Genomic DNA, 26,776 nt, shown 5'->3' on the forward strand with positions numbered 1-26,776 from the left:
TAACTTTATGTAATTTTTTCCTGGTTCCTTGGAAAGCATTCTGTCTCAAGGATTCTCCAGCTGTGGTACTTGTATGATTAATGAAACACAAAGCAGTCAGCATCAAAACTCATATAAACTCAGAGGCAAACCCTCTGCATTTCCCCAGAAAAGATGGGACCTGTTACTCAAGTATCAAATACATCAGAGAGGGAGATGTAACCTGGATGTGGCTCAGCTGTGTGTGGGAGCTGCTGATGTAAATATGATATTCCCTCTACCAGCAACCCACAGAGATTGCTGAAAACAGATCCCTGAGTCACAGCTAGATACAACCCAGCACCACCCATCATTCATATGTAGGGTACTGTGCTACCTGTCTGCTCATCACATGTATGGAGAGACTGGGTCAAGATGCAGTTTAGAGGACTTTTGGTTTGAGCAATTGTTAGTGGTATCCAATAAAGGCAGCACTCCTACCCTAGGATCATTAAAGCCACAGCTCATTCAGGCCTGGTGTTCTCCTTCCCAACAAAGCAACTCCATACTGTGGTGAAACCAAAAGTGCAATGTTGCACTGAAGTCATAAACCCCTGTGGGCCTGGAGAATGGTCAATCCATGCACCCAGTGTGGTGTCTCCAATAATGGAGGGTGCAAGTGCTATTTTGGGAGAGCACATGACCGTGGCTGCTGTCAGTGATGCATTCCCTTACATTCCCGCAGCACCCACTACTGTTGGTTTACAAGTGCTAGAAGACACACTCCTTCCTTTTCCCTTTAGTATCAGTTTGTGGACTTGTTGTCCATTGTTACTTCTGGTTCTTTTTGTGTCTTCTCTTGCATCCAACTTCCATGACCTCCCTTGGCAGCAAGATCCAGAAGTTCACTACCCTCCATGTAAATAAGTACTTCTAAAAATCCATTTTATGCTGATTTCATACAAGTTGCAGTAAGTGCCACTAACTCTGTTATTACTGTGTTTGGCAAAGAGCAGTTCTACATTAACCTTTTCCATCTTCTGTAAACTTGAATCATATTTTTCTGAGTCCTCTCCAAGTATGAGCTTGGCCTTTTCAGCCTATCCTCATAAAGCATCCTGTTCCATCCTTTTAGTTGCTCTATTTATTTCCTCTTTCTCCTTGAGATGCAGAGACAGGACTTCATGTAGTGCTCAGAACTAAAGTCTGACTGAGGTGCCCCTCATTGCCTAGCAAGAGAGTAAGCTTAATGCACCCCCTTGCTGTGTCAGTGGAAGGTTTATGGTCTCTAATGAGAGCATTTGACACGATTCATCTCTAGAATAAAACTACTACAGTCCCACAAATTGAAAATGAATTTTATCCCTGTTGCAAATATTTTTAGCTGTGATGTTTCTGGTGCCTGTGTGAGGGCAGGGCACGTTATTAGGAATTGGAGCAAAACAACTTACTGTGGGTCAATACCGTCCTCTGCTGGGAAGAACAAGAGCTTTGTTCCATTTCTCCAAATGGGATTTAACAGCTGGCTTCTCCTTTCACTCTGTGTTTTGCCTTTGCAACAGGAAAACCTGACTGCACTGGGGGAATTCTCCTTTAATGCGTAGAGAAAACTGGAAATTCTTCGCTAGCTATGAATGTATTATAAGCTTATCCCTCATTCTTTCTCTCTTTTGCCTTTTAATATTTACTGCATACACATTTCTCTGACTTTCCTGTCCTTACAGTAGAAGTAACAATGCATATCTCCTTTCCCTTCTATTTTTGTAACAAACTGCTGACAACTCATCCTGATAGGATTTTGAAAGCAGAAATCATATGTGCTATATGTAACAGATACTAAGTATTTTAGAATAATAACTCCTTAGAAGTAATTAGAGTCTTCAGTAGTATCACTGAACAAGAATTCAACAAAAATTGTGCGAGTTGCAGAAGTGGTTTTACTTGCTGTGCGTGCCAGCTCCGCATTTAGCAAGCATGGAAGGTGATTGAGAGGCAGTACAGTTTACAGGTGTTTCAATTTTGTGCCTTCTCCTGCTTCTTCGAAAATGGCATGGGGCAGACAAAAGTCTGCTTTCCAGGAACTGATTCTGTACCTGAGAGAAAGAGAAGAGTAGGAGATCTCGACTCCTGAGTAAGCCAGACGTGCTCAGGAGTGCTTGCCTGTTTGAGACTCTGCTCTTGGCTAATTTCAATCCATGTAGCAAAAACAGAGCCCAGAGTTGTGGTCCGTAACCCAGAGAAAGTGAGAGTCCAGGCACTGAGAATGTACAGGTTTTATGTGTTAGCACAGAAATTGTTGGTTTCTTGAAGCAAGGGTAAGCTTTAGAGATATTTCCATGGCAAGTTTGTGTCAGTAGCGATCTAAGATTTCTTGGTCAGAGAAATTTTACATCTTTGTTATATTTTTCTTTGGGACCCACAGGGCAATCAAATACAGTTCACAGCAACTTGCTGAATATCTTTTTGCATCTCTCTCCTAGTAGTTAAGTAGGCCTATAGGAATAATAGAGAAATGACAGTGGTGATACCAAGTTCCCTGCTGTGGCAGGAGGTTGGACATGGAGGATACATTTTGTTGTGTATTTTGTTGGGATTTATGCAAATGTAACAGCATGATACCAGACACACACTGGATTTTATGTATAGAAGCTTTTACAGCCAAGTGGGCCTGTGGTAGAGTTAATTGTTCACGCTGCCCTTCAGTGAAATATTTTCTTCTGACTGCTTATCTGATCTATAGTCATTGCGAAGCCATTGCTGTCATTTCTATACACTCCTCTGGTTCAACTCACTCCCTCTGTCATGATGTCAGGATCTTGCCCTCTCTCCTTTCCTCTCCCCACTTGTGGGAAAGGTTTATCTCCCATGGCTGAAAGTAATTGGGGTATTTGTATTGTATGCAGGATTGATGTATGATACTTTTCCTTATGTCTGGCAGGTTGTTTATAAGAATAATGACATTCGTCTGGAGCTGTCTCGCTTGGCACGGATTGGTGATACTAAGATGAAGATCTATGGGGAAGTGAAATTCATATGTGAAAATGTGGCTACACTGGATCCCATCAGCTTTGAGACACCTGAGGCCTATATTAGCCTGCCTAAATGGAATACCAAAAGGATGGGCTCCATCTCATTTGATTTCCGAACCACTGAACCCAATGGACTGATCCTATTCACCCACGGCAAGCCTCAGGAGAGGAAAGATACCAGAAGCCAGAAAAATACAAAGGTAGACTTCTTTGCAGTTGAGCTTCTAGATGGAAACCTCTACTTGCTGCTGGACATGGGCTCTGGGACCATTAAAGTCAAGGCCACCCAGAAGAAAGCCAATGATGGAGAGTGGTATCATGTGGATATTCAACGAGATGGAAGATCGGGTAGAGTTATAGCTTTTTCTTAAATAAATTCATACATCAGATTCAGACCTAGGGCTATGTATTAATTCTCAGAACATTCAAAACCTGTTAGGTATGAGTCACCTCCTTAACAAAGCTTAGTGTTACTCCAGTGATGTTTATCCAGCAAGGCAAAGAAGTGAATGGTTTTCATTAAATGTTTAGTGTGAACTTTGGATAGCTCATCACAGAGACAATCCATTAACATTTTATTCACAATCCTTAGATATTCTGGACCTATCTTTGCAGTTGCATACATAGTTACAGTGATGACCTCTTTGTAGGCCATGGTAAGGTTTAAGGTCCTTCAGAACCATTGTTCTCATTTTGAGAAATTCTTACTGATCTACTTTGGGTTTATGCATTTCAGATCTTGTCATGAGAAAAATAAGAGTAATGGGCACAAACAGTAACAAAATTATGTTAACAAATCAACATTTTCATCCCATTTTGTTTTCTTTAGTATTCTGTAGTTTTGAGTTAGGTTTCTTTACTCTGCTGGATAACAGATTCTAGTCTTAAAACCTGAGACAGTGTTCAGTGGGTGTTTCTTTTCTTTCTTTGCAGCTTCTCATTTTCAAATATGAGTTTTAGTTTATTTCTAAAAATACACCTACCATGCAATTGCCAAGACATATTTTTATTGTTTCCAGTGCTGAATTTCAAGCTAATATACTCATGATATACTCTGAAATTGTGGAGGAAAACAAAAATGCTCAAATACTGTAGCTTCATCTAGAGAATAACACTTATCCTTCAATTTTTTCTCAACCAGTGGAATCTCAAAGCCTTCACTTCAAAAGGAATTTTGCTTACATTTGCCAGTGGATTTGAGATTTGTCTGGTTATCTCCAGATGATAGTTTTAGGTCCCTAATTTTATATTTCCAGTTGCTGAATACCATCATATAGGGAATGCAGTGCTAGAATTTGCTTCCCTTGAGTTTTCAGAAGAGCTGACTTTGAGATACCATGCAAGGCCTAGCTGTTTGAACAGGTCTTTGCCTGAAGCTATTTTTGCCTTTGATGATGTGAGTAGTTTCTTTGTATTTGGCATGGTGCTCTGCTTGGACTTAATGTGTGGTTGTATATTGCTGTCTCCTAAAGACATTGATAGGAGCATTTTACAAAGCAAACCATAAATAAATAAATGGAGCTTTGATTTCTTTAGAATTGCTAAAATTTAATTAACTTCCAGGGATAAACTCAATTAGCTGTGTTTCGTACTGATTTTGATTTTGCTTGCTCACTTGAGGACTATCTCATCCCTGAAGAAGTTGCAGAGGGGGAAGAGACAGAAATGACACAGGTTCTATGCAAAGAATGTTTGCAAAACCCTACAAAAAGGAACATGTTCATTTGGACACATTCACGGGAGGGTGTGACAGACACATTGCTACTTGATGGATGACACTGTAGTTTGTTGCTTGGCAGGGAGGTTTATGATGTTCTGGACACTGATTAGAGATAACAGATTTTAAATTAGAAACAGTTTTCTCAACAAGAAAGAACATAATTGTATGATGTCTTTTTAAAATCTTTTTATTTAGTTGTGTTCTCTGCTCACAATGAATACTTGGTTAATGGTCCTAACAACTGATGTCTTGTGTCCTGAGAAGACCAGGATACAGGCATTGATTTCTTCACAATGTACCTTCAGTCACTATTATCCAATGACACTTTGGATAAGTGTGAGAAAGGAGTTCAAGACCTCTTCATGTTTAGTACTTGGCTTTTCTTCCACATATGGACTGGAGAATGGTTACACCTTGAAGATTTTCTCTTCCCCAGTACAGATGACTATATTTGGGAAACTGAAACAATTAATTTACTTAATGGGGGCTAAAAACACCCATTTGAGTTTAATGAGCTAGTGACATGCAAGTTCTGATTCTCCTTACTAAAACCGCAAGGCGTTAGGTGTCATCTCTCCCCATTTTTTCCCATTTCTCTAACAGTCCAAAACTTCAGATTCTGCTGATCTTAGTCAAATAGCTTAAAAATCCAAATGTTCACTATTGCAGTGCACTAAGGCAGGGACACTTGGCAGTCATGCTCAGGTAACCTCTGGCATCCCTAGTCCCTTTAGGCCTTGTGTATGCTTTGGTCTGTATTGGCTGCCAGAGCATCAGAACCTGTTTTTGTCTTTCTACTCTGACAGAAGCTGGCAGCGTGGACTTGGACACTTAACATCCTGTAACCTTTCTGTCCTTTGGGAAAGCTCCCACCAGGTGCACAAAACCTGTCACAGTTTCTGGCTGGGGAACAGTGAGCATGTTACACAGGACAATGTGTTCAGCTAGTCATCAGCCACAAAACAGACCTGACTTCCCACCTGATCAGACACTAAGTAACTATGGCACTGCAGAGGAGATGCACAGATGCTTCTGATTTCTTGACGTGCACTTGGATCTACTCTAAGCAGAATGGCAAACATGGGATTCTGGGGGGGAAAAAAAAGGTATATCAGCTTATGTGAGTGCTCCTTTCTAGGATCAATACAGAATTTCTCCATCTCAGCAGCTTGGTCTTAAAAGTGCTGTTCATCCAAACTAGTGCCATCTTCAGGAATTATTGCAGTGTACAAAACACTCAGAATGTTCAGCTTGCTGTCTAGACTATTTCTTGTTCGTCATCTCACCATCTTTGTCCAGGTTTTACACTTCATGTCATCAATATTTTGTGTCTTTTAGGGGGTTTCTTTACCTTTGAGGCATTTGCACATGTTTGTCCTCACCACAGTAGCAGCTGTCTAGAGCTCAGCCCATCCAGTGTTTTGGTTCTAAGCTTTAGAGTGATATGTACTCTACAGAATGCTTTTGAGAAATAGCAGTGGAGACGCTGGAAGGGGAGTTGTGTTCCCATGGCTCTGTGATATGCTGCCTATGTGACAGTATGTGTGTTGTCACATTTTCTCTTTCATTATTTCATAAAAGAGAAAATGCCTGTGGTGCTCCCACTTGCTGATACAAAATGATTCATCAAATAACTGTGGTTCTCTTTGAGCCTTTAATTTGTAATGCCTCTGTTGCTTCTGACACTCTGCTGCCTCTGACATTATTCCTCAATTATTACTGAACATCACACACATGGAGTTCCTTGTGTCTGTGTCATACGTGCAGTTCTCTAAGACGACAGCTCTTACAGCTGAGGAAAATGTGCATGTACATGACTGTACCTTCTCACAGAGACAATAGATAGAGTTAACTCTATTAACTCTCCTTCCTTATTGTAGGGGTGTCTGATAAAAACACAATGATGGGGAATTAATCTTAAAGCTTGGATAGTGTCTCCGAAGACAGACGGTCTTAATGACAAGGCAATTGGATGTGATGATTTATAGCTAGGGAGAGCAAATTGCTGATTTTTAGATGAGCATCTAGTGGGCAGAAATCCCTACCACAGAAACTGCTGAATGCTCTTCAGAAGAGTACACTGCTCTGGAATGTGAGAGATGTGCATTATGTTCCCTGTTTTTCTTTGGATGCACTGTCTGATCTTAAACAAATCACTTTGCTTTTCTGTATCTGTTTTACATATTCTGATTCTATTTCTGTATTATTTATCCTGATTTATTTTATATGCTGGGACAATTTTTTGAAATACATGTGAATGACCTCAGTGCAGTATGCCCACATTTGATTTGGAGCATATGGAAGCATATGGAAGCTATCAACAGTTTTAATAATAACTGTTGTTCAAATACAAGCTTGTCTCTCTCTTCCTCAATTTTCCTGTATAAAATGGAGACTAGAAAGCTTTCTTTGTAAAGCTATACAATACTTTTCTTTGGGACAAACTTCTGGAGATTTCTAGTCCAGTCTAGACTTTCTTCAGGGTCATGTGAAGTTGAGCTTAGAATGCCTTGAGTCTCGTAAGCCCCACTGCGGGTTCTGTTTCTGTATTTGATCACTCTTGTGGTGAAAAATGCCCTTTTCTATGGAGTTGGAGATTCCCTTATGCTGTGGCTTGGGAATGGTATTGTCCAATTCAGCAGTCCCATTGAGACACTGCAAATCATGTTGCTCACTGGCTTCCCCTTGCCATGCCCCTCCCAGCTACTGCAAAGAATGACCTCTGTTCTGGCTGGAACCAGGACACCTTACTGCAGCTCGTGTCTCTTGCCACTACAGTTTCACACTGCTAATTCATGTTCAAGTTGTCTGCCATATCTCCAGGTCCTTTTCTGCAGAGCTGCTCCTTAGCCAGCTGATCATTAGCCTGTTCTAATGTGTGAGGCTTTTGTGACTCAGGTGTAGTACTTTGTATTTATTGGTTTTGATTTACATCAAGCATTGCTGTCAGTCCTTTGCTCCACCTTGCAATGGTTTCTCTAAATGGTAACCCAGTGCTTCCTCCCATACATCAGCCATTCTCTCCATGTCACTTACAAACATGTCTCTGTTGGTCCATCATCCATGGGCAGGTTTGGAGGTACTGATGAAGTTTTTTCCAAAAGAGCTATATAGTGGGAATTAAAATGCTTTTGCTTATCTTTTTTCTCTCTAGTCTTTAGGCCATCCAACTCCTGTGTGTTCCCAATAAGTTTTTGCTTTGCTGGATGAATGCCATTGAATAATGCTCAAATTTTACATGCTATTTATTTATGTATTGAATTGTTATGCTTCTGACTTTGTAATGCAATTTGAGATACAGATGCATGATGATCAGTCACTGCATGGAAGTACTTAGGACCTGTGGATCAGGAGGAGAGGGAGCTGTGTGGAAAACACTATTAGAATGCCATTTGGGTAGGGAAGAATCTTCACTCTCCTGTGCTGAACCTTAAACCTCACTCCGTTATTGGGAAAAAATGAACTAAACCGAGTGTGTAGTTGAAAGTGTTGATGTCTCCTTATCTTCCTCCTTTAGGTACAATATCAGTGAACAGCCGGCGCACCCCCTTCACTGCCAGCGGGGAGAGTGAGATCCTAGATCTGGAAGGTGACATGTACCTCGGTGGGCTGCCGGAGAACCGGGCAGGACTCATCCTTCCCACAGAGCTCTGGACAGCCATGCTGAACTATGGCTACGTCGGCTGCATCCGAGACTTGTTCATCGATGGACGGAGCAAGAACATCCGGCAGCTGGCGGAGGCACAGAATGCCGCCGGGGTCAAGTCCTCGTGCTCCCGCCTCAGCACCAAGCAGTGTGACAGCTACCCCTGTAAGAACAATGCAGTCTGCAAGGACGGCTGGAACCGCTTCATTTGTGACTGCACGGGCACTGGCTACTGGGGCAGAACGTGTGAGCGAGGTAAGCTGTGTTTTCTGACTTCAGTTACACAAAGGGTGTGTTACTTCAGTTACTGAGGGTGTGCATGAGAACAAGATCAAAATCCAGTATTCCCATAAGACGCACCCCTGCCCTGTCAGTCTTCCCAATGCTAAATTCCAGTCCTCACAGTAGGAAAACTTTCTTCTCTGTTTCCTTCGAGTCTTTTTCACTCTTGTTTCATGTGCTTACTGGTGACTTCACTCCTTAAGCCTCCTGAAGATCTTGTATTCAGGTTTCAGAGTTTCTTTGGCTAAGTATGGTTTGTCTCCTGAGGCAGAAAATGCAGCTGCATGTAAGAAGTCTCAAACAAATTACTGGAAACTGTACCAAGTGTGAGCTTTAGTTATGGATATTTTTATTGCATGGGACAGACGACAGACCATGAACCCCAGTTCTGTCTAGGTTCTTTTTTTTTAATGTGGTTGAATTTCCTTGATGGCTGTTTAAGAGTAAAGCCAACTAACGGGATAGTGTTAAAAGCAGCATGTCTCCAAGTTTATCCCTGATAAGGCAAGTCTGTAGGAGATTCATGTGAGATTCTCTGCATCTTGTACTCATACAGAATTGTGATTCAAAGAGTTATGATTGGAGATATGAGGCCCAAGTGATGCTCGTGTAGGCAGGCAAATTTTCTACGTTATAGATCACATGGAAAGGATTTACTGATGGAAGATATTTGAACTATATATTTCTCAAATACATAGGTTGTTCCATTAATTGTTGTTACCTTTGTTATGCTACTGCATAATAATGCCTCTATGCATATAATGCTGTTATGCTGCTGCAACTGTCAGAGTTAAGTACATGAGTGGTTTTACAGAAAAAGATAGGGCTAAGATCAGTTACAAAAACCCCTCACCTCCTTAGAGGGTGTTTTCTTATATTTAAACCAGTCTTTCTGTTAATATTTGGCCATTAGCACTGCATTTGGGCTAAACTGCATTCACAGTACATCCAAGAATTAACTGTAAACCATTAGCAGAGTCTTAGGGCTTTCAGTCCCTTCTTTACATCACCTCTCTTGGCACCATGGTGGTAGCATGTGTCTTAGAACTGGAAATTCAGATATTTTTGAATTTCTGCTATAAATATTTGAGCAACACCTTTCCCACTTAGTGCATTTTTAGATATTGATCATAGTAGCATGCCACTTATGAGGAAGAACATGAAATTTAGCTACAATGCATAAAATAGGAGGTGTAATTGAGATTTGTAATTCATTCACTCTACAGAGGATTTTCTTTATTGCAGGAAGTTTTTGTTAACGACCAAAATTCTTCCTATATGGAGGAGATTTTTAGATTTTTACAGTACAAGATCTGTGATTGTTCATAAAACTTCTCACAGCCTGTAATTCAATGCATGCTGCCCTAAGCAGCAATAGTAATTAATTGCCAGTGGGCCTTAAAACAGCTGAAGCATCAACACTGCCATCCGTGCTGGGGGAACATGGGTGAAAATGTAACATTCATGGGCATCAGCTATGCCAGTGTCAGCTCAGCAGTTCCCTCTTTTGACTACATGGGAATTGAAAATTCTTGAAAACGTCAGATAGAAGTTTTTCAGCCACAGCCTTGGGAATTGTTTTTGGCCAGTTGTTGTGTGATTAGTTTTTATACAAACATGATAAAAGAAAGCACTACCATAAATGCGTTGTTTCCTCACAAAATTGCATGTATGTTTGCTCTTGGTCTCTATTTCATATTAGGTTTGACCAACTCTGTGATTCAGAGCTTTGTGGAGTTTGTCTCATGTCCATCTCATGGACTTGGCTCTCAGAAGAGAATCCAAAGCTAACCGTGACATAAAGAACAGGGTTCATATCGTGTACCTTTATATATGGATGGTGTTAGCTTTTATTCTTTTTATTGTCAGTGAAAAGAAATCAGTAGGTTAAAGGCATGTAAGCATTTTAATTTGGGAGAAATGAATATCAAGTCAGGCCTGAGATCCATAACTTGGCTGTGCTGTGATGTGCATCGGTCTGAATTAGGGAGATACATTTATGAATTAATGTCTAGCATGGGAACTTGAGGTCATTATAAATATGTGTTAGAATCAGAGTGTATTTAAGGATAGCAAAACTTTGATGTAACAGTTCAGGACAGTATAAAAGATACATGCAAAGGTCCTAATCCTGAGTAACTTATTCTGTCTGTAAGTAGAAACCACAGACCCTTTGCTGGTTTAGTCGCAGTGTCTGTTTAGGCAAAACGAGGCTATAATGCGTGATGTTCCTTGGCAATGTGAGAAGCAGCTCACAAGGAATAAATATTTGAGACTGGATATGTGAAAAAAGTTGTACACATTGAAGTGCATTTGAGTCCAGAATATTTATGTGGTGTTACGTAGGAGCCTCATACTGCTCTGATATAAATGCTTAATTTATATCAGGCAGCTGCATTAGTGCCCAGTGATTTTGCCTCCATGAACAAAAAGCATTACAGGCTACCAATGATACTTTTCATTTTCTTGGTCTGACACCCAAAAATTATTGCAAGTCCTGATTACATCTGGTCTGTCATCCTGACACTGTTGGAATGAGAAAGGTTGAGATGGAGACTGGGAAGGGAATCAAAGTGAGAGATGCTGCCATGCCACAGTGGTACTGCTGTGTAGTGACTGAGGAGCTGCCACAGGACGGGGGTGGGCAGCCAGGCTGGTGCATAAGGGTAGGAATGAAGAGGAGCAGGCTAGATCTTCTGATGCGAGACAGCTACTAGCCCACTTTTCCAGTTTGCCCTCTCTCACTTTATTGTTTTCTTTCGCTTCTGTCCTGCTAAAAGAGGAGTGTAACTCCTGCAGCCCAAGATGTATGATAAGCGAGAGCTCATTGCTACTGGCAACAGCTTACACGCGGTGTTATCTCAGTGGGAGGGCAAGTTTCCCTGTGGTAACGTCAGGGGTTACCACTATCCAAAGTGATAGTGACGATCAGGAAAGTCACTCTTCATCACAAAGCAAAGCACATACTTAATGTTAGTTAAAGTACTAAAAATAGGAAGGATGTACGTACAACTCAAAAAAGAGAAGAGATGATTAATTTATTGTTGATGATAAAGTCCACCTCCCACCTTCCAGGTATAGGATTTCTACATTTATAATGCTGTATTTCTCATAAATTTTATACTTTGTCATATGAAGGACATTATACATTTAAAAGGGACTAGAAAGGACATTGATTGTGTTAGACATAAAAGAAGTCTGGGTTCCTTTTAATTGTGGTGAAACAATACGAATACATAGTATTCAGTATGTCACTTGTATCTAAAGCCTGGGAGTTTGTCTTGTCAGTGAAAGAACACCTCTATATTCAGCCAGCTACACTGGATGCAACACAGACTTTGGTTACAGTGGTCTGCTCATGCAGCACTTTTGTGCAGTTAGAGAAACCTTGCTGTAGTTGGAGTTTGACAAGGCACAGAACAGAGAACTGCTGCCAAGGCCTCAAATTCATTCTTACAATTCCTATATCTAATAATTTTTTTGGTATTGGCACTGCTGTCAGCAGATAGAAGGTGTTAGCAGTCTGAAAGTGTCATGGTTTCTAATAGTAATGTCGTTTCTCCTTGAGTAATTGAAATTTCATGGAAGAGGTGGGGCGAGACATGGAAAAGACCAGATTGTGCTTTCGTGGGCTCAGTGCCAGCTGTGAGGCTGAGGAAAGGCATCAGCAAATGCTGGCAGTTACCTTGGTATGGTCCCCATTTCACATCTTCCACTAGAGACTGTGGTGACCAGGTAACACACTGTTATTTTTTAAATCCTTGCTTCTCATCCTCTGTCACCTTTCCATAATGGTTCTCTACTAAGCAGTCTAACTCAGTGTGACTATGTTGCAAAGACAGTAAAAAAAGGAAAGAAATGGAGAAGAAGCTAATAGACTGGACACAATTCCTCCTGCAAGTGATGCTCTACCTGCCTTGCAATGTGGTAATGATCTCACCTGCCCCTGCTCCCTGAGCTCTCTTACACTGCTGTTAAATATGGTGAAGAGAAAGATTTAATCATGCCAGAAAGACTGCTAAACTGAAATTAGTTTTGGATAGCTCTTAAATGAATCACAGGCACAGTGAAGTGGATTTATGATGGAAGTTATAATTGCAAGTGCATACTGAGACTTCGTACTGAGTTTGCTAGTTTTGGGTTGTGGTGTGCTGGGCATTAGGGAAAAAACCCTCAAATCTCAGTGCTTGTACTCTTGGTAGTATTGAATCATTCTTGCATCCTGGAGTTTTAGAAAGAGTAGAGTACTAGAGAACAGTGTGTGCAGTGCAGCCTCTCTCTTCTGAAGTACCTTGTTTCAACAGGTCTGCTATTCTACTGGTTAGAAATAAAGGACCTAAAATATCTGAAATCCCATGGGAATGCTTCCCAAATGCTTTCTGATCATCAGATGGAGGGCAACATTTGAGGTAATCGACAAAAAGATTCCTCCAGTGTAATGGATACCATGCTTCCTACTGTTGCTTGTCCAAACTGAACCTAGGAGAAATTAGGGTGACTTGCAAGTCTTGTCAGCAAGGGCTGAAGGGCTGTTGCAGACAGGCAGAAGGGTGGGTAGTGTGGGTTAGTGCACCAGTTGTGAAGGATCTTTGATAGGTCTTTTTAAGTACCTAATGTCTTCTTTACCCTTGGCCTTGTAATTTGTTAGTGTTTGACATCAGTTGCATCAGGTCATTGCAACTCCCTGTTAATTGCACTTAAGATGTTAGAGGCAGGAGCTGGTATCTGCCTCTGGAGCTCATGGAGGATGATGTACTTACTTAGCTGTGATTACAAAGTACATTCTCCCAACCCTGGACTTTTCTGAAAAGGATCTCAAAGCCCTGGCATTAACCAAGCAGGAGGAGGGGAATGCATGTGGTATTCTAATTAGCTGTTCTTTCTAGCTACAGTGAAAATGCCTTGGGCTCAAAAAGATGCATGAGGTCTGTTTGGTGGATCTTGAAAACCCTCTGTACCCTTTCCTTCTACTGAAACACTGTGAGAGTGACAGCAGAGGACAAGAGCCCAGGAAGGACACAAAGCAAAAAACAACTGAAAATCATAATTTTAGGCCAATGAGAATCAAATGTTGTTGATCACTCACTTTTTAACATTTTCTCCTACTTAAATGATTTGACCACAGTTTGCTTGGATTGTATTTTTTTTTTTAAGAAGTATGTAATATTAGAAAAGCAGGTTAGTATGAGACTTCTGATACTTTAAAACTGAAATAAGACATTGAGGTTTAGATTTTAAACCTCTAAAGTAATTTGTTTACAACTGGACACAGCCCGAGTCCTTTCCAGGTAAAGAGGGGAAAAAAGAAGAGCTTGTTCCAGCCATCTCCTTTGCTGAGCTGCATCTACTGTTCATTGCAGAAAGGCAAATATCCCATTCTGGTTCTTCTCCCAAGGACTGAAACCAGTGGTTGTTTCTGTTTGGGTTGGCTCATAAATGGGCAGATAACATCCTGAGCAAACCAGCCTTCTTTATTTTGTGGTAAACTCTGTGAGCAGCAACACATCTGCTGTTAACAATGGTGATGTTGAGCATAGGGCTGCACATTTTATTATCTGCCAAGTACCTTCGCAGCAGTATTTACTAAGAACAGTTTAATGACAACACACCTCTTCCCATTATGTATGCGATGAAGGGAGATGTTGTAAAACTACTGGTAATAAGAAATGCTACAGAATCATTTACTACACAGGATAAGTGCTGCATACTTTGCTGTCTCAAGCACAGGTAGCAGCTTAGATTTCTTTTTAATTTTAGTGAAGATGTTTGATGATAATCACATCTTTGAAGGTTTTTTTAAAGCAACTCAAAAGTGTTGATGTTTTTTGGACTGTCCAGATAGTCTGTGTATGCAGTGAAATGCTATATATAACTGCTGAGAATTGATTTTTCCTATAGGACTGGTGGTTCCCAGGGGAGATGGACACATTAGGAGAAAAGTCTTTGCTGCAATGTTTTTAGTTCTTTTAATCTTGCTAGATCTTGAACAGTCAAAGACTTAAGAAAATTAAAAGATAAGAATAATTCTTATGATTTCATAATATAAAGTAACATGTTAGAAAATAGGTCTGTTCTAGATCTCATCTATTCACTGACTTACTAGTACCAGATAGATGCCTATTATACAGTTTCCCAAATTGTCTCCAAACTGCAGAAAAAAAATCCATCTGAATTTAGCAAAAAATTTCATACAATCACTTCACACCCAATCTCAGTTAGTTTCTCACTAATTTTATGGTAAAATCTCAATTAAACATGATCTGAAGAATGTTAACTTTGTTAAGAGCCTTTTATGTGAGAAGTTAATTGTCTCACTTGCCATCAATCCGTTTGTCACACCTGTGGTTGATCCCTTTATGGCTGGCCCAGGCAGCTACTACCGTGGAAGATGCTGGTCACAGTCCTGCTCAAGAAACACTTGGCTTCATGTGGTTAGCTCCCTTGTATCTCTCCTTATAAACACTGACTGTCAGACCAGAAGGTTACTCTTTGTTGCGTAAGTGCTGGATTATTCTACTTATTAGGCTTTCATGGATCCTCCATGTCGCCGGCTGCCGCAGGCCCTTTCCATGTCCTCTTCGATGCCGCGACCTTCCCCAGGGAGACGGTCCAGAGCTGCACGTCTCGGGCTTCCGAGGGGCACAGGCACTCCTGTGATCTCGCTCTTTTGTGAGGGTTGCTAATAGCAACCAGACACCGGCTCTGGCAGCTCTTCCCAGCGATGTGGGAACAAGAGCAGGGAGGCAGGCGTCCAGTCTCAGCGATCCTTGAGTCAACAGGAACCGGCCACTGAATGACAAACAGGGTCTCAGGGTGTGGGATTATATAGGGTTCAGGGTAGGTGGGGCTAACTGGGACCAATCAGGGAAGGAATTGGGAAAACAACCAATGGCGGAGAGGATCCAAAATGCACCAATCAGGGGCGGGAAAAACCAGGAAGTGAGGCACAAGCCAATGAGGGGTAACAAATTAACATGGAGCTGCAAAGGCTCTTGGGGGAAAACAGTTTTGTCTACCCTGAGCTGGAGAAGTCTCTCAGGGAGACTTCCCAAGGGAGAGCTCATTGCTGTGGGCAACAGCTTACACATGGTGTTATTTCAGTAGGAGGGCAAGTTTCCCTGTGGTAACATTGGGAGTTACCACATCGCTATCTTATAACTTTTTCCTTATCTTCTATGGCGTAACTTCTTTCCCAATATTGACATAATTCCCAAGATGGTCATTAGATGTTGTGCTATCTCCAGTAAGAACAGTGAAGCCAAGGTGGGTTTGTAAGGGAGGAGACACAATATTAAAGAGCAATTTAAAAGTCTCTCACTTTTGTGGCTTTATATTGTGATATCCTCACCAGTCATTAAGACTTTTTTGTCCATAGATACATACATTCAGTCAAAAGCTACTCTGAATGTATGTGCTTTCCAGGACAAGTAACCGCATTTGTTGCACTCTAATGTCTTTGTGATATCCTCAGTACAGAAGAGTGTGCAATTAATTCTGCAGTTAGGGTGATTACATCTGCTTGGGAAAAGACCATTTCATGGTTTTATGCTGTTGAACTTTAACTTCAAAGAATCTCATTGATGTGACAATCTCCAACAGCATCTGCCGAGCAGCTGGAAAATCTGAGACCATATAAAAACCAACTGATTGTCTCTCCTATATCGTAAAATTTTATAAGTATGATTTTTTTTATCCATGTGTTCCTCCTGTTTCTTCATCCTGATTCGATCATCATATGCTTTTGATATTTAAGACCACTCTTGACTTCCGTGCTGCTTGTGAATTTGTTATACTCCAGGTGCTCTTCACCGCATCTGAATATGTTAGTTGGTGGCACAGAAGAAGATAATAATTTCTGCTTTTTTCTCTAAACTTCTATACTTCTGGCTGTTTATTGATGAGTGTAACTTTCATAAGGTCCTCCCAGTTCAAGAAGTATGATTACCCAAAACTCTATGACTTTGTGTACTGTCAACTTCTGTAAAGAATACTAGAACAACAGCAAAAAAAGATGTTGATGAGTAGGTAAGACTGTTTGATTAATGCTTATAAAACATACTTTTATTAGTATAGGCCTCCTCTACACGACCAATATAATAGTGATGTTTTTATTTCTCTCTTGGTTTATAAATGACAGTTCAGAACAATGGTTTCTCTTAATGTAAGCCACAAAATAACTCAAGGCACAAAATGTTGTTCAGATTGCTTTCAGACTGAAGGACAGCTTGTCATAGCAGGTCAGTTTTGCTTGAATGTCACAGTGTCATTGTTTAACCCCAGCCAGCAACCAAGCCCCAAGCAGCCACTTGCTCACTCCTCCACCAGCAGGATCAGGGAGATAACTGGAAGGCTGCAAAAAAGTGAGATAACTCATGGTTTGAAATAAAGACAGTTTAACAGGAAAAACAAAAGCCATGCATATAAACAAAGAGAAACAAGGAATGCATTCACCACTTCCCATGGTGAGCAGGTGTTCAGCCATCTCCAGAGGAGCAGAGCCTCACGGTGTAACAGTGACTTGGGAAGGTAAGCACCATCACTCCAAATCTCTCCCCCTTCCCCCCACTTTCTATACTGAGCATGATGTCACATGGCCTGGAGTATCCCTTTGGGCACTTGGGGCCACCTGTCCTGGCTGTGCCTCCTCTCCACTTCTTGTGCACACTCAGCTTCCTCACTGGTGTGTCAGTACAGGCAGCAGGAAAGGTCTTGGCTCTGTGTAAGCCCTGCCCAGCAACAACATCATCTCTGTGTGGTAAACACTGTTTTCGGCACAATTCCAAAGCACAGTCCCACACTACTCGCTGTGAAGAAAATTAACTCTACCCCAGCAAAAACCAGCACACAGGGGAAAGCAGAATTTAGCAAAACTTGGATCATGTGAAGTGCTAATTCATCATGAAGGAGGGAAATACATTTTCACCTTTTATGATACCTTTCCCAGGTTACTCCCTGCAAGACACATGATGGTGTGTTATGACCCTCCTCCACAAAGACAAAAGTTACACAGGTTCTTGTTAATAGATCCTTTTGGGTGGATTACCCTGAATGGTCAGTGGTTGAAAATACACACACACACACACATATATATATGGTTTATTTTAGAATTATTTAGTTGCAAAGGAAAGCAAGTATGTAGCAGTTTTGGTTATTATTATCTATAGTAATATGGTGGCATGAAAGCATAAAAATATTACTTAAGAAAATGCATAGGGAAAAGAAAGCAAGAGAAAGAAAGGATAAGAGTAAAAAGATACATTATCACAAACTGTAGATTCTGGTTTTTGAACTGATGGTCTTGATCCTTCTTGATCTGCCTGGGGGGTGGGCAAGAAGTCCACAAATCATGAAGTCCAATGGGTTAAAATACACTCTGACTTTGTGGGAATACTCAGGTACCTCCTCTGGGAGGAGGACATTTCAGTCCTCTGGTGCAAGGCCACAGAAATGAGTCTGGGGGTGCTTTGAGGGTCTTTGATGGTTTATGGCCCCTTCTCAGCTGCCTGTGACATCGATAGGCCTAAGTGTGAATGTGACCCTCCCCTGGAGGAGGGGGCTGTGATGTGTGAGGGAGGGCAGTTTGGCATGATAAAAGACACCATCCTGTCTCCACAAAGTCTGCCTCTGATCAGCCTCAAGACCTGGTTTGCAGCCACCAGGCAGTGATAGTTCAACCCGTCTGTCTTAGACAGACTAGCCATTACACACCCAAAAGCTCCTCTCCCTCCTCTGGGGGTGCAGACCTGCCTCAGCAAAGCACCTTGGTGCCTTCCCAAATGGGCAAATGTTTTGAGTCAGTAATCATTAATAGTCAAGTCTCACAGCATGTCACATGGATGTCCAGAATGAACTTACTATGAATCTGCATCACATCTGTTGTGCTTTGTCAGGTGTCCAGAAACAAACTGATGACACTAGGTTCAAGAATTGCTTCAAACTACCTCTATCTTTGAGTCTCTTATAGTTTAGTGGCTGATCTCAGTCCCTGTGGCTTCATACCCCACTTCCTTTCCATGCCCTCCAATCAGACCATTTTGTGTTTCTGCTGAGACTGCCAATTGTCCTTACAATTAAAGGGAATATCTTGATGGAAGAAGCCAGGATGAAGTAGATTAATTTGTCATGAAAAATTATTTCCAATATTTAAAATTGCTATATAGACCTTAGAGATGTTATCTGTGAAATTAGCTTTTTCCATCTCCCTGCTTTGCCTAGTCAAAGCCATCATGCTGAAAGGCAGGCAGTGGCACAGTGCATTTTCTGTCTCATTTCTTTTCCTCTATTCATCTCAGGGGGAGAGGAAAGACTTGGCATTCATGATGCTCCCTTAATGGACTCTTTCTGCATGTGGAGATAGGCAGTCGTCCCTCGGACACTTTGATTGATTGGATGAGGCTATTGTGTGATATGGAAAGGATATGCAGAAGCACAGCCATCACCACAAGCGTGGAAAGATCTCATTTGGTGGTGTATATTGGCTCTCCCCAGTCTGCTTGGTTTGTCTGTCTTTTCTCAAATGCAGTTATCTCACAGGGTGGTCCTGGTGAATCCATTGCCACTAGGTACCAGGCTACAGGGCATAGCGCTCCAGAGGGAAACCCTTCTCACTCCCACTGCTAAGGCATCTGAAAACATGTAAAGGAAAGATAATATTCATCATTTTTATTTTATTTCTTACTAGCATCCTCTTTTTTTTTTTTTTTTTTTTTTTTTTTCTGGGTAATTGAGAACAAGAGGTTAAAACTGGGAGATAAGGTGCATGAGAGGGAAACTGTATCCTGCTGAATCAAATCTTAATACGAGTTTCAGAGTGACTTCCTGCTTTGTGATGATTATAGGCTATGCGTCGGTGAATAGATAAAACATAAAACTTAGGAGATATCCATTGCATGAAGGTAGAGGTCCTACCACTGAAGGAACACAGCAGCAAGGAGGATGTACAAGAAAAGCAGCTTCATAATAAGTGCTGTTGATCTCATAATGCTCCAAATTTTTATGTCCTTCAGCTTTTTGACTTCTGAAGTTCTGCTTGTTGTGGTGAGGTCCTCTTGTGGTCAGCCTGGACCCTTTCGGTTACCTACCACACTAATCTTGTGTTCTTATGATCAACAGCATTTTTCCATTTCTGAACAAGGAGAAATTGTAATTCTTCATGTTGTGATACCACTAAAGGGAGTGAAAGGACAGGGAAGGTTGAAGGACATTACTGATGGAAATTGTATCAAAGCACCAGAGTTTAGGATTCAAATGGAGTCATGTGGAATTAGTCAAGTCTGACTGCCTCAATACCCACAGGTCCCATTTCAAACTGCTGAGAAAGGAAGAATATGGTATTTTAAACAGCGATTTTTTTATCCACTACTTTTCATTAAATCAGTAAAATGGAAAATGAAAATTCAGCCCTCAGTTGAAAAGCATGTTAGATTGACAGCTCTGGGAGCCCTAGGCTTGTACTTAGCATGAGAAATATATAGAGTACCTCTCCTTTATATACCTTAGTCATCTCTTGGAGAAGTATTTGCATTAGAGGTTAGAAAATAGGTCAGTCTTTCTGACTTGGCTGGTCTTTGGCAGAGCTATAAAGTAGAATGGTGAAAACAGGAACTCTTCTGTATCTCTGATTTCCTTTCCTTTGTGTGTGAAACTGCTGAAGACAGAGAGCCATGAGGCAGCTTAATGCACCCAGCCCAGGGAGCAGAGCAAGATTTGAACTAAGCAGAATAAAATGTAGTTTGTGCTGCATGTATCATCTGCCACGTGAGGACAGATCTCCCCCTGAACAAGTGACTGGCAAAAGACATGTGCTTGCTAAATAGTGGGAAGGAAGCAAGAATACAGAAACTGTTTCAAGTATTTTATAGTTCTTTCTTTTTTTTTTTTTTTTTTTAATCTCTCTATTGAGAATATTTGTGACCAAAGAGGAAAAAATAGATCAAAAGAAAGGTTTTTGGCATACTAAGAAATTTAAAAATATCTAGAGTTTCTGCACAAATCTTACTGGACTGGTTCTGGTTCCCAGAGGTGGAAGTCTAACAGCTCACTACCCAGTCGTAGAAACATCCAGGTTTCCACCATTTCATTGCTGTGTCTTCAGTGAAGTTCTCTTCTGTTGCAATATGGGGTTTTTTTGATGCAAACCCCACAAATCACTGCTACCATATTTCTGCTGGTCAGCTCTCAAGTCCAATTTGCGCAAATTTCCTTTATTCTGCATTTGCATTTGATAGTTCTGTCTCCTTAGAGGACTGACCAGTGCTGAATTTCAGCATTTCTCTCCCTGAGTGTTACTGGAGGATGATTTAGTACTGCATCCAAGGTTCTTTGCCTCAAAGCTGTGTTTTTAATAATTCCATCTTTTCTTCATGTTAAACATGGGATTGGTCATCTGAAGATATGAAAAAAATAAGGCACAGGTAATAGTTGGCAGTTCACTTTTCACCAGTCCTAGTCTGATGCTGGAAGCACCGCTGTGGTGTGAAGGAGCTGCCTTTAGCCACCTTAGGGAAGGAGATGGAGATGGTCCAGAATTCAGCAGGGTGGAGATTGACTCCTGTTCCAGGGTGTTGCCCTCTCTTTTACTGAGATGATGTCATGGTTCTGTATCTTGTTCAAATTCCTGTGTGCCATTCCCCTGAGCCTGCCAGATTCCTTCTGCCACCTTCCAGCTTGATCAAATTTCAGATTCCTGTCTGATGCAGAAGAGCTAAGACTGTTCTGAAAGATTTCTGGGGATGTGGGAAAAGGGGACAAGGAAAGGAATGAAAAGAACTTTGTTGAACAAAAGATTGGTATTTTTTATGGGGGATGTGGGGGTCATTTTATAGCCTACAAGCTTTTCAAATTATGAAAATTATGAAAAACAAAAAGGATTCAAGTAAAGAGAAACAGAAATGATTTATCATAACATTTTTAAATGCCTTGCTGTTTTCACTTTATCTTTTAATTTTTGTATTTAATTCAAAGGCACTTGGGCTGCTTTAAAAATAATCAAAACATAAAGGGAGACTAGAAATAGCCATGTCAAAGACTAATGAATCCAGCAGACAGAAGGACTTGTGTCCAAATAAAAAAGGCAGAAAAGTGTAGGCTGCAATTGGTATTGACTGTGCAATGTGCACAGTGCTAATGGACCTGCAGAAGAAACAGGAACATTGCAGCCATAAAGTGAAAACCTGGTCCACTGTGAATACAGATGAGATTGGGAAAAACAGTGCTTTTATGGGGCTGCTTTTGCACACATGGCCTCTTGAGCTCACCTGCTTATAAAGTCAGAGTGACAGGATGTAGATTAGAAATCAGCATCCTCATTTAGCCATTTCTCCCTGACTGATTTACACTGCTGTGATTTCTTTTTTCTTTTGTCTTTTCCTACTGGCTGGTGACGATTTGCTGAGCCCATCTATTTTCTTTTACACTGTTGTTTTTTCTAGAAGCTGTAAAAATCAAAATGCAGATCATTTACCTTTCTTTTTGTGTCTGTGTGTTGCCTACAGTTACTACCCTAGTCTGTATCACCGGCCAAGGCTCAGTCAGTAAATCTTCCAGGAGAAGCAGCTATGAAGCAGCTGCCATGTCCCTTTGGCTGTGAGTTGGTTTTCCTAGACACCTTTCACTCAGATTATGGAGAGATGCTTGATCCATGTCCATCAAGGGGTTGCTCAGTAAAATCCTATTTGACTTGCTGGCACCCATAACTTTTCTCTTCCCATGTCTATCCCTTGAAAGGCAGTATCCTGTTAGGCACTGAAGAGATTGTGCATGTCAAGAACTGTAGTTGAGCATCTGTTTGGGTGCCTGGAGGTAACTGCTTTTTCCTGCTTCAGCATTGCTTCTGGATTACACCCTTGAGCAGCTCCCTGGTGAAGGCTGCCTAGGGGAGCTTCAGGGCAGGAAGGAAGAACACTCACATATAACCAGGAGTGGGGATCCTGGCACTGTGTTTGGAAATGAGATGTTTTCTGTTCCGGCAGTGAACTGTAACCCATTTGAAACATGGGTTGGCAATGGCTTTAGGCTGTTCTCTGCCATAGTCTTGTGGGGCCTGCCAAATCTCTCAGTATTACCTCTCTCTCTGTAGAAGCCAGAGACAGAGGCTTGGGTGAATTTTTATACCTTTGCATACAGATAACTAGTGGGGGACCCTTCAAACTTAAAACGAGCAGACAAAGTCATAGCTGGGAGAAGGCCAGGAAGTTGTTGACATCTCTACCTGTCTTTGGGCTATCAGAATATGCTAAATGAATCCACATTAAACTATTTATGAGGATACAGGTTGATAATCCTATACAAACAAGTGCCATTTTTTTTCCATGTGCAGAGTATTTGAGATTGAGATCATCATAATTTCATATTTTGGGAAACTGTGGTATAGAACTATTAAGGCACCTATAGTAAGATTCAAGATTATGAAAGTAATTAGTCACAGACCCTGACTCTGAGAGGATTTAATTTACTGGGATTTATGTGTCTGAATCTAAGATATTGCCTCATTTAGTCATTAGAGTCTTAGGGCACTGAGCTACTCTTTCTACCTTGAAAAAGCTATCTGATGTCTCAAAAATAATACTTGCAGATCCCTGCAGACATGATAATATAGTCCTGGGATATTTGGTTAGCAGTTTCTAGAGATAAATACTTATATATTGTGATAGGATAGAGATAATTCGTATCAAAACCGGAGTTCTTTAATCTTCTCTTCCTCTCCTTTGTTCCCCACTCAGAAGAGCCCTCATGAATCCCTTTGGCCTTTTGGCATGCAGTAATGAAAAACTGATCACCACACACAGCTCCCCACGAGTCAGCCTCTCTCTTACCCAGCATTGCTCACTCAGCTATCACTCCCTGTGTGTCTGATCAGAATCCAGGGGTCTCCAGCTGACTAAAGCATGGAAGAAGTTCGTAGATGTGCTAATAAGGTGAATTGAAGTTGTATAAGCCTTAACTTAAGGAACAAGTAAAGATTAAGAAAATGTTATCTGACAGAGAGAACTAAAACCCAACAATTTCCCATGGACCACGGTGAAAGAACAACAAATGATGTTACTCAGAGATCTTTGCATTTGCTGTTCAGGTGTGCTGCAGTCTATTTGGCACAGAGCATCCAGTGCTACATTGTGTGTGGTCCTGTTTGCTTTGCAAGAGCATCTGCTGACTGCTACAGTGGCAGTACCTGCAGATGAGCCCTGAGTCGTGTTGCAGCAATTCAGCCTCTCTGCCGGGCTAGAGATTAAGGGCCTCTCACAAAACAAGCCTTGACATGTGTGGAACTTCACTAATTCGATGCTTTGCAAAAGTATACAATGTAGACATGCCTTAGAATTCTATTTCTGGCTTATATAACTACAGGCAAGTTCATTTTGCTGTGCCTTATGTTCCCCAGCTGCAAAAATCTCCCCCAAAAAACCAGATACTTTGGACTTTCAAAAATCATAAAAGGGTTGCAATGAGGAAAAAGTCATGAATCACTAAGAGCTTCAGATTCTAGGATGAGAAAAGCTGAAGACCAGGAAAATGTGAATTTTTTCCTAATATTTGACCTTCTGTTTCATAGTTTTTCTTAAGCTTAATGGACATCCTACTGTGAGAAGAGGTAGAAACTTAACCTAATGAATGATAGTTATTTTTTTGTTATCTAACTAATTTTCCCATTATTGCTACTTGACACAGAGTATTTTATTTGTCATCAGTACAGAAATGGGGGCCACTCTTGGTGTTGTGTGTTAATAATTTGAGTTCATATCCCCAAAAGAACAACACTGCCTAGACCCACAATGTGTATTAAAATCTGTACAGGTCAGAGATTTTATTTTACAATAGCAGTAGCTTTCTGCCTTCTCTACTTTTCTACGCCTGCAGTGCTAATGCAACCCTTGAGTGGTTGTTGAGACACAATGCTGTATTTTTTTTGAGACACATAAGCAACCTTTTATAGATAAAATGCTGTAGCGCTTAAGCCACTCAAGGGGAAAAAACTTTCTTGTTTCTTTGGCAGTGAAAAGGTAAAATTATTCATTGCCCTTTATAAGGCACTAAACAAATGATGAAATTTTGTATGCTGTGTCAGCGATTGGCTGGATGTATTTAACTCGATAGTGATATGAGATTTACAGAGCACACAAGAAAGGAGCCTTAAATAGTTTTACCCATTGACCTTTGCCAAGATAATAAAGCCTGAATATCAACTCCTCACCACTTAAATTGTGTACTAATGTGGTGCCGTTGGGTACTCAGCTACACCTGTGCTAGTAGAAGTGTTCCTAGTCACAGGGGTAGAAATGTATATTCAAGAAATACAAGTATAAAAGGTGTAAAGAAAGCACTGTTGTGCAGCTTAGAGTAAAATCCAACAGTATGAAGGAAATTGGCAAAATGAGTTGAAATATAATCAGGAGGCTAAAGGAAGGAACTATGGAGAAAGAAGAGTCCAGTACCTACTGATTGGTAAATGATAACCTGAGGAGAGGATGGTGAATGAGCTCTGATGAGAGGACTGCCTTCCGAAGGAAGGGGAATTCTTTAATGAAGTTCACAGGACACTTACTATGGAATATTATTATTATAAGGGTTAAATTAAGACAGGAAAATGGTGAATATCATACCATCACAATAATGAGCTTGGGTTGTGTTTGGTTTTTGGTGTTTGGTTGTTTGGGTTTTTTTTCCCTTTATTTTGCTATTGCAGAAATTATAGAAAAGGGTGGTAATCCCATCTGTTAGACATTGGAAACTAGGATTGCTAAAGGCAAGGCTGCTCTACACTTCAATGAAATATACTTTGTAAAAGGACAGGAAGGGAAGAGAGCTCCATGATCTAACCAGCTCTTCTGCTTCTAGCTTGAATAGATCTGTGAAATGTATGCCTCAGAATCAAAACCTGGAAATGTCTTCCAACTCCAAAACCCTATTTTCCGTTCTAAGTCCTGTTAATGACTGGATCTATTTTCCTAATTAGCAAGTACATGAATAAATGACCATGCAGTAATACACCATGGAAGACACTGATTACCATAGTAAGTTTTGTTTGATTCTTAATATAATTACTTGTTAGAATAACTCATATTGGATTAGGAAGGGTAGAATAGATAATGGTGTAAAAATAACAACATTTTGATACTTCTGCTTCTTCGCTAGATCTCAAAGAATTGTGGAACAAACTCCATGTTCAGGCAAACTAGAAACAATATTATGTAGTGTGTGTTACAGTATCAGATGAGAAAAGACTGCTGCTAAGGGAAATTTTGTCAAATGCACTGTAGGGAAAAGCTGTTGCCAAAAAACCTTCAGATCCCAAGCTCAATTCTCTGTTAGAAGAGGTATTCACAGACTCATGTGAGAAAGAGAAGCATGGGGTGTTGTTTCCAGTTTATTGGTGAGGAGGGCCTATGTAAAGTTCATTCTTGCCAGCCAGTGCATAAGCAGGAGCAGCAAGGATGCTGCTAACTGTTCATCTTTGTGGCAGATGGAAGACAGAGACTTCTCTGACTGACAGGCTGTCATCCTTAATATTGTTCATCTGCAAAAACCCCCAAAACACCAACAAGAACATAATCCTCTATTTAGTTGTCTTGCATTTAGTCCTGCTCTGTCATGGACATTGTTTGATCTTTGACAAATCAATTAGGTTTTGATGAATAAAAGCAGTAAATCCTGACAAACCCCATTGTTGCCCCCTGTAGTGCTTAGGGGCCCATCAGCTCTTAGAGTAAAATCCAAATATGTAGGTAAGGTGCTTAGGGTATGAAGTGGCCATTAAGTGAGGATGGTGCTCAGGACAGCAGGTGGGGGAAGCAGGGACAGGCTTCAGGTAGCCAGTGGTGCATGCCACGAGGAGGATGTGCCAGTCCCCTCTGTTGGGTGCAGCCTTGATCTTGCTGCATCCTTGAGCTTGATGCCCACAAAAATATGAAATCTGCATCCTAAAAACCCACTTCAAGATTGAGATGCCACATAGCTATATGTGGTCATACAGCCTGCAGTGTTATGAGACACTGGGTGCTCTGCCTAGTTGCATTGCTTTTACTTCCCCCTCTTCCCATTGAACAGAGGCTTCTTTGTTGCCAGACTCTATATTGCTTGCAGTTCTATGCCTTGATCTCTCCATGTCAAATTGCTCACAGGATCTCCTCTGCTCTGTCTGAAAGG

At 41.0% G+C, this 26,776-nt stretch overlaps 1 protein-coding gene across 8 annotated transcripts in view; it reads left to right on the top strand.

Moving 5' to 3' along the window:
* The window catches only part of NRXN3 (neurexin 3), a 906,050-nt gene that overhangs the window by 242,243 nt on the left and 637,031 nt on the right, over window positions 1-26,776 (top strand). For all 8 annotated transcript variants that reach the window (XM_063399086.1, XM_063399087.1, XM_063399090.1 and 5 more), the window contains 2 exons: window positions 2,897-3,335; window positions 8,225-8,608. In XM_063399086.1, the coding sequence (XP_063255156.1) occupies window positions 2,897-3,335; window positions 8,225-8,608 (823 nt within the window). The remainder of the gene's footprint in view (window positions 1-2,896; window positions 3,336-8,224; window positions 8,609-26,776) is intronic.

Source organism: Prinia subflava, chromosome 5 (genome assembly GCF_021018805.1).
Source record: "Prinia subflava isolate CZ2003 ecotype Zambia chromosome 5, Cam_Psub_1.2, whole genome shotgun sequence".
In the NCBI taxonomy this organism is placed as follows: Eukaryota; Metazoa; Chordata; class Aves; order Passeriformes; family Cisticolidae; genus Prinia; species Prinia subflava.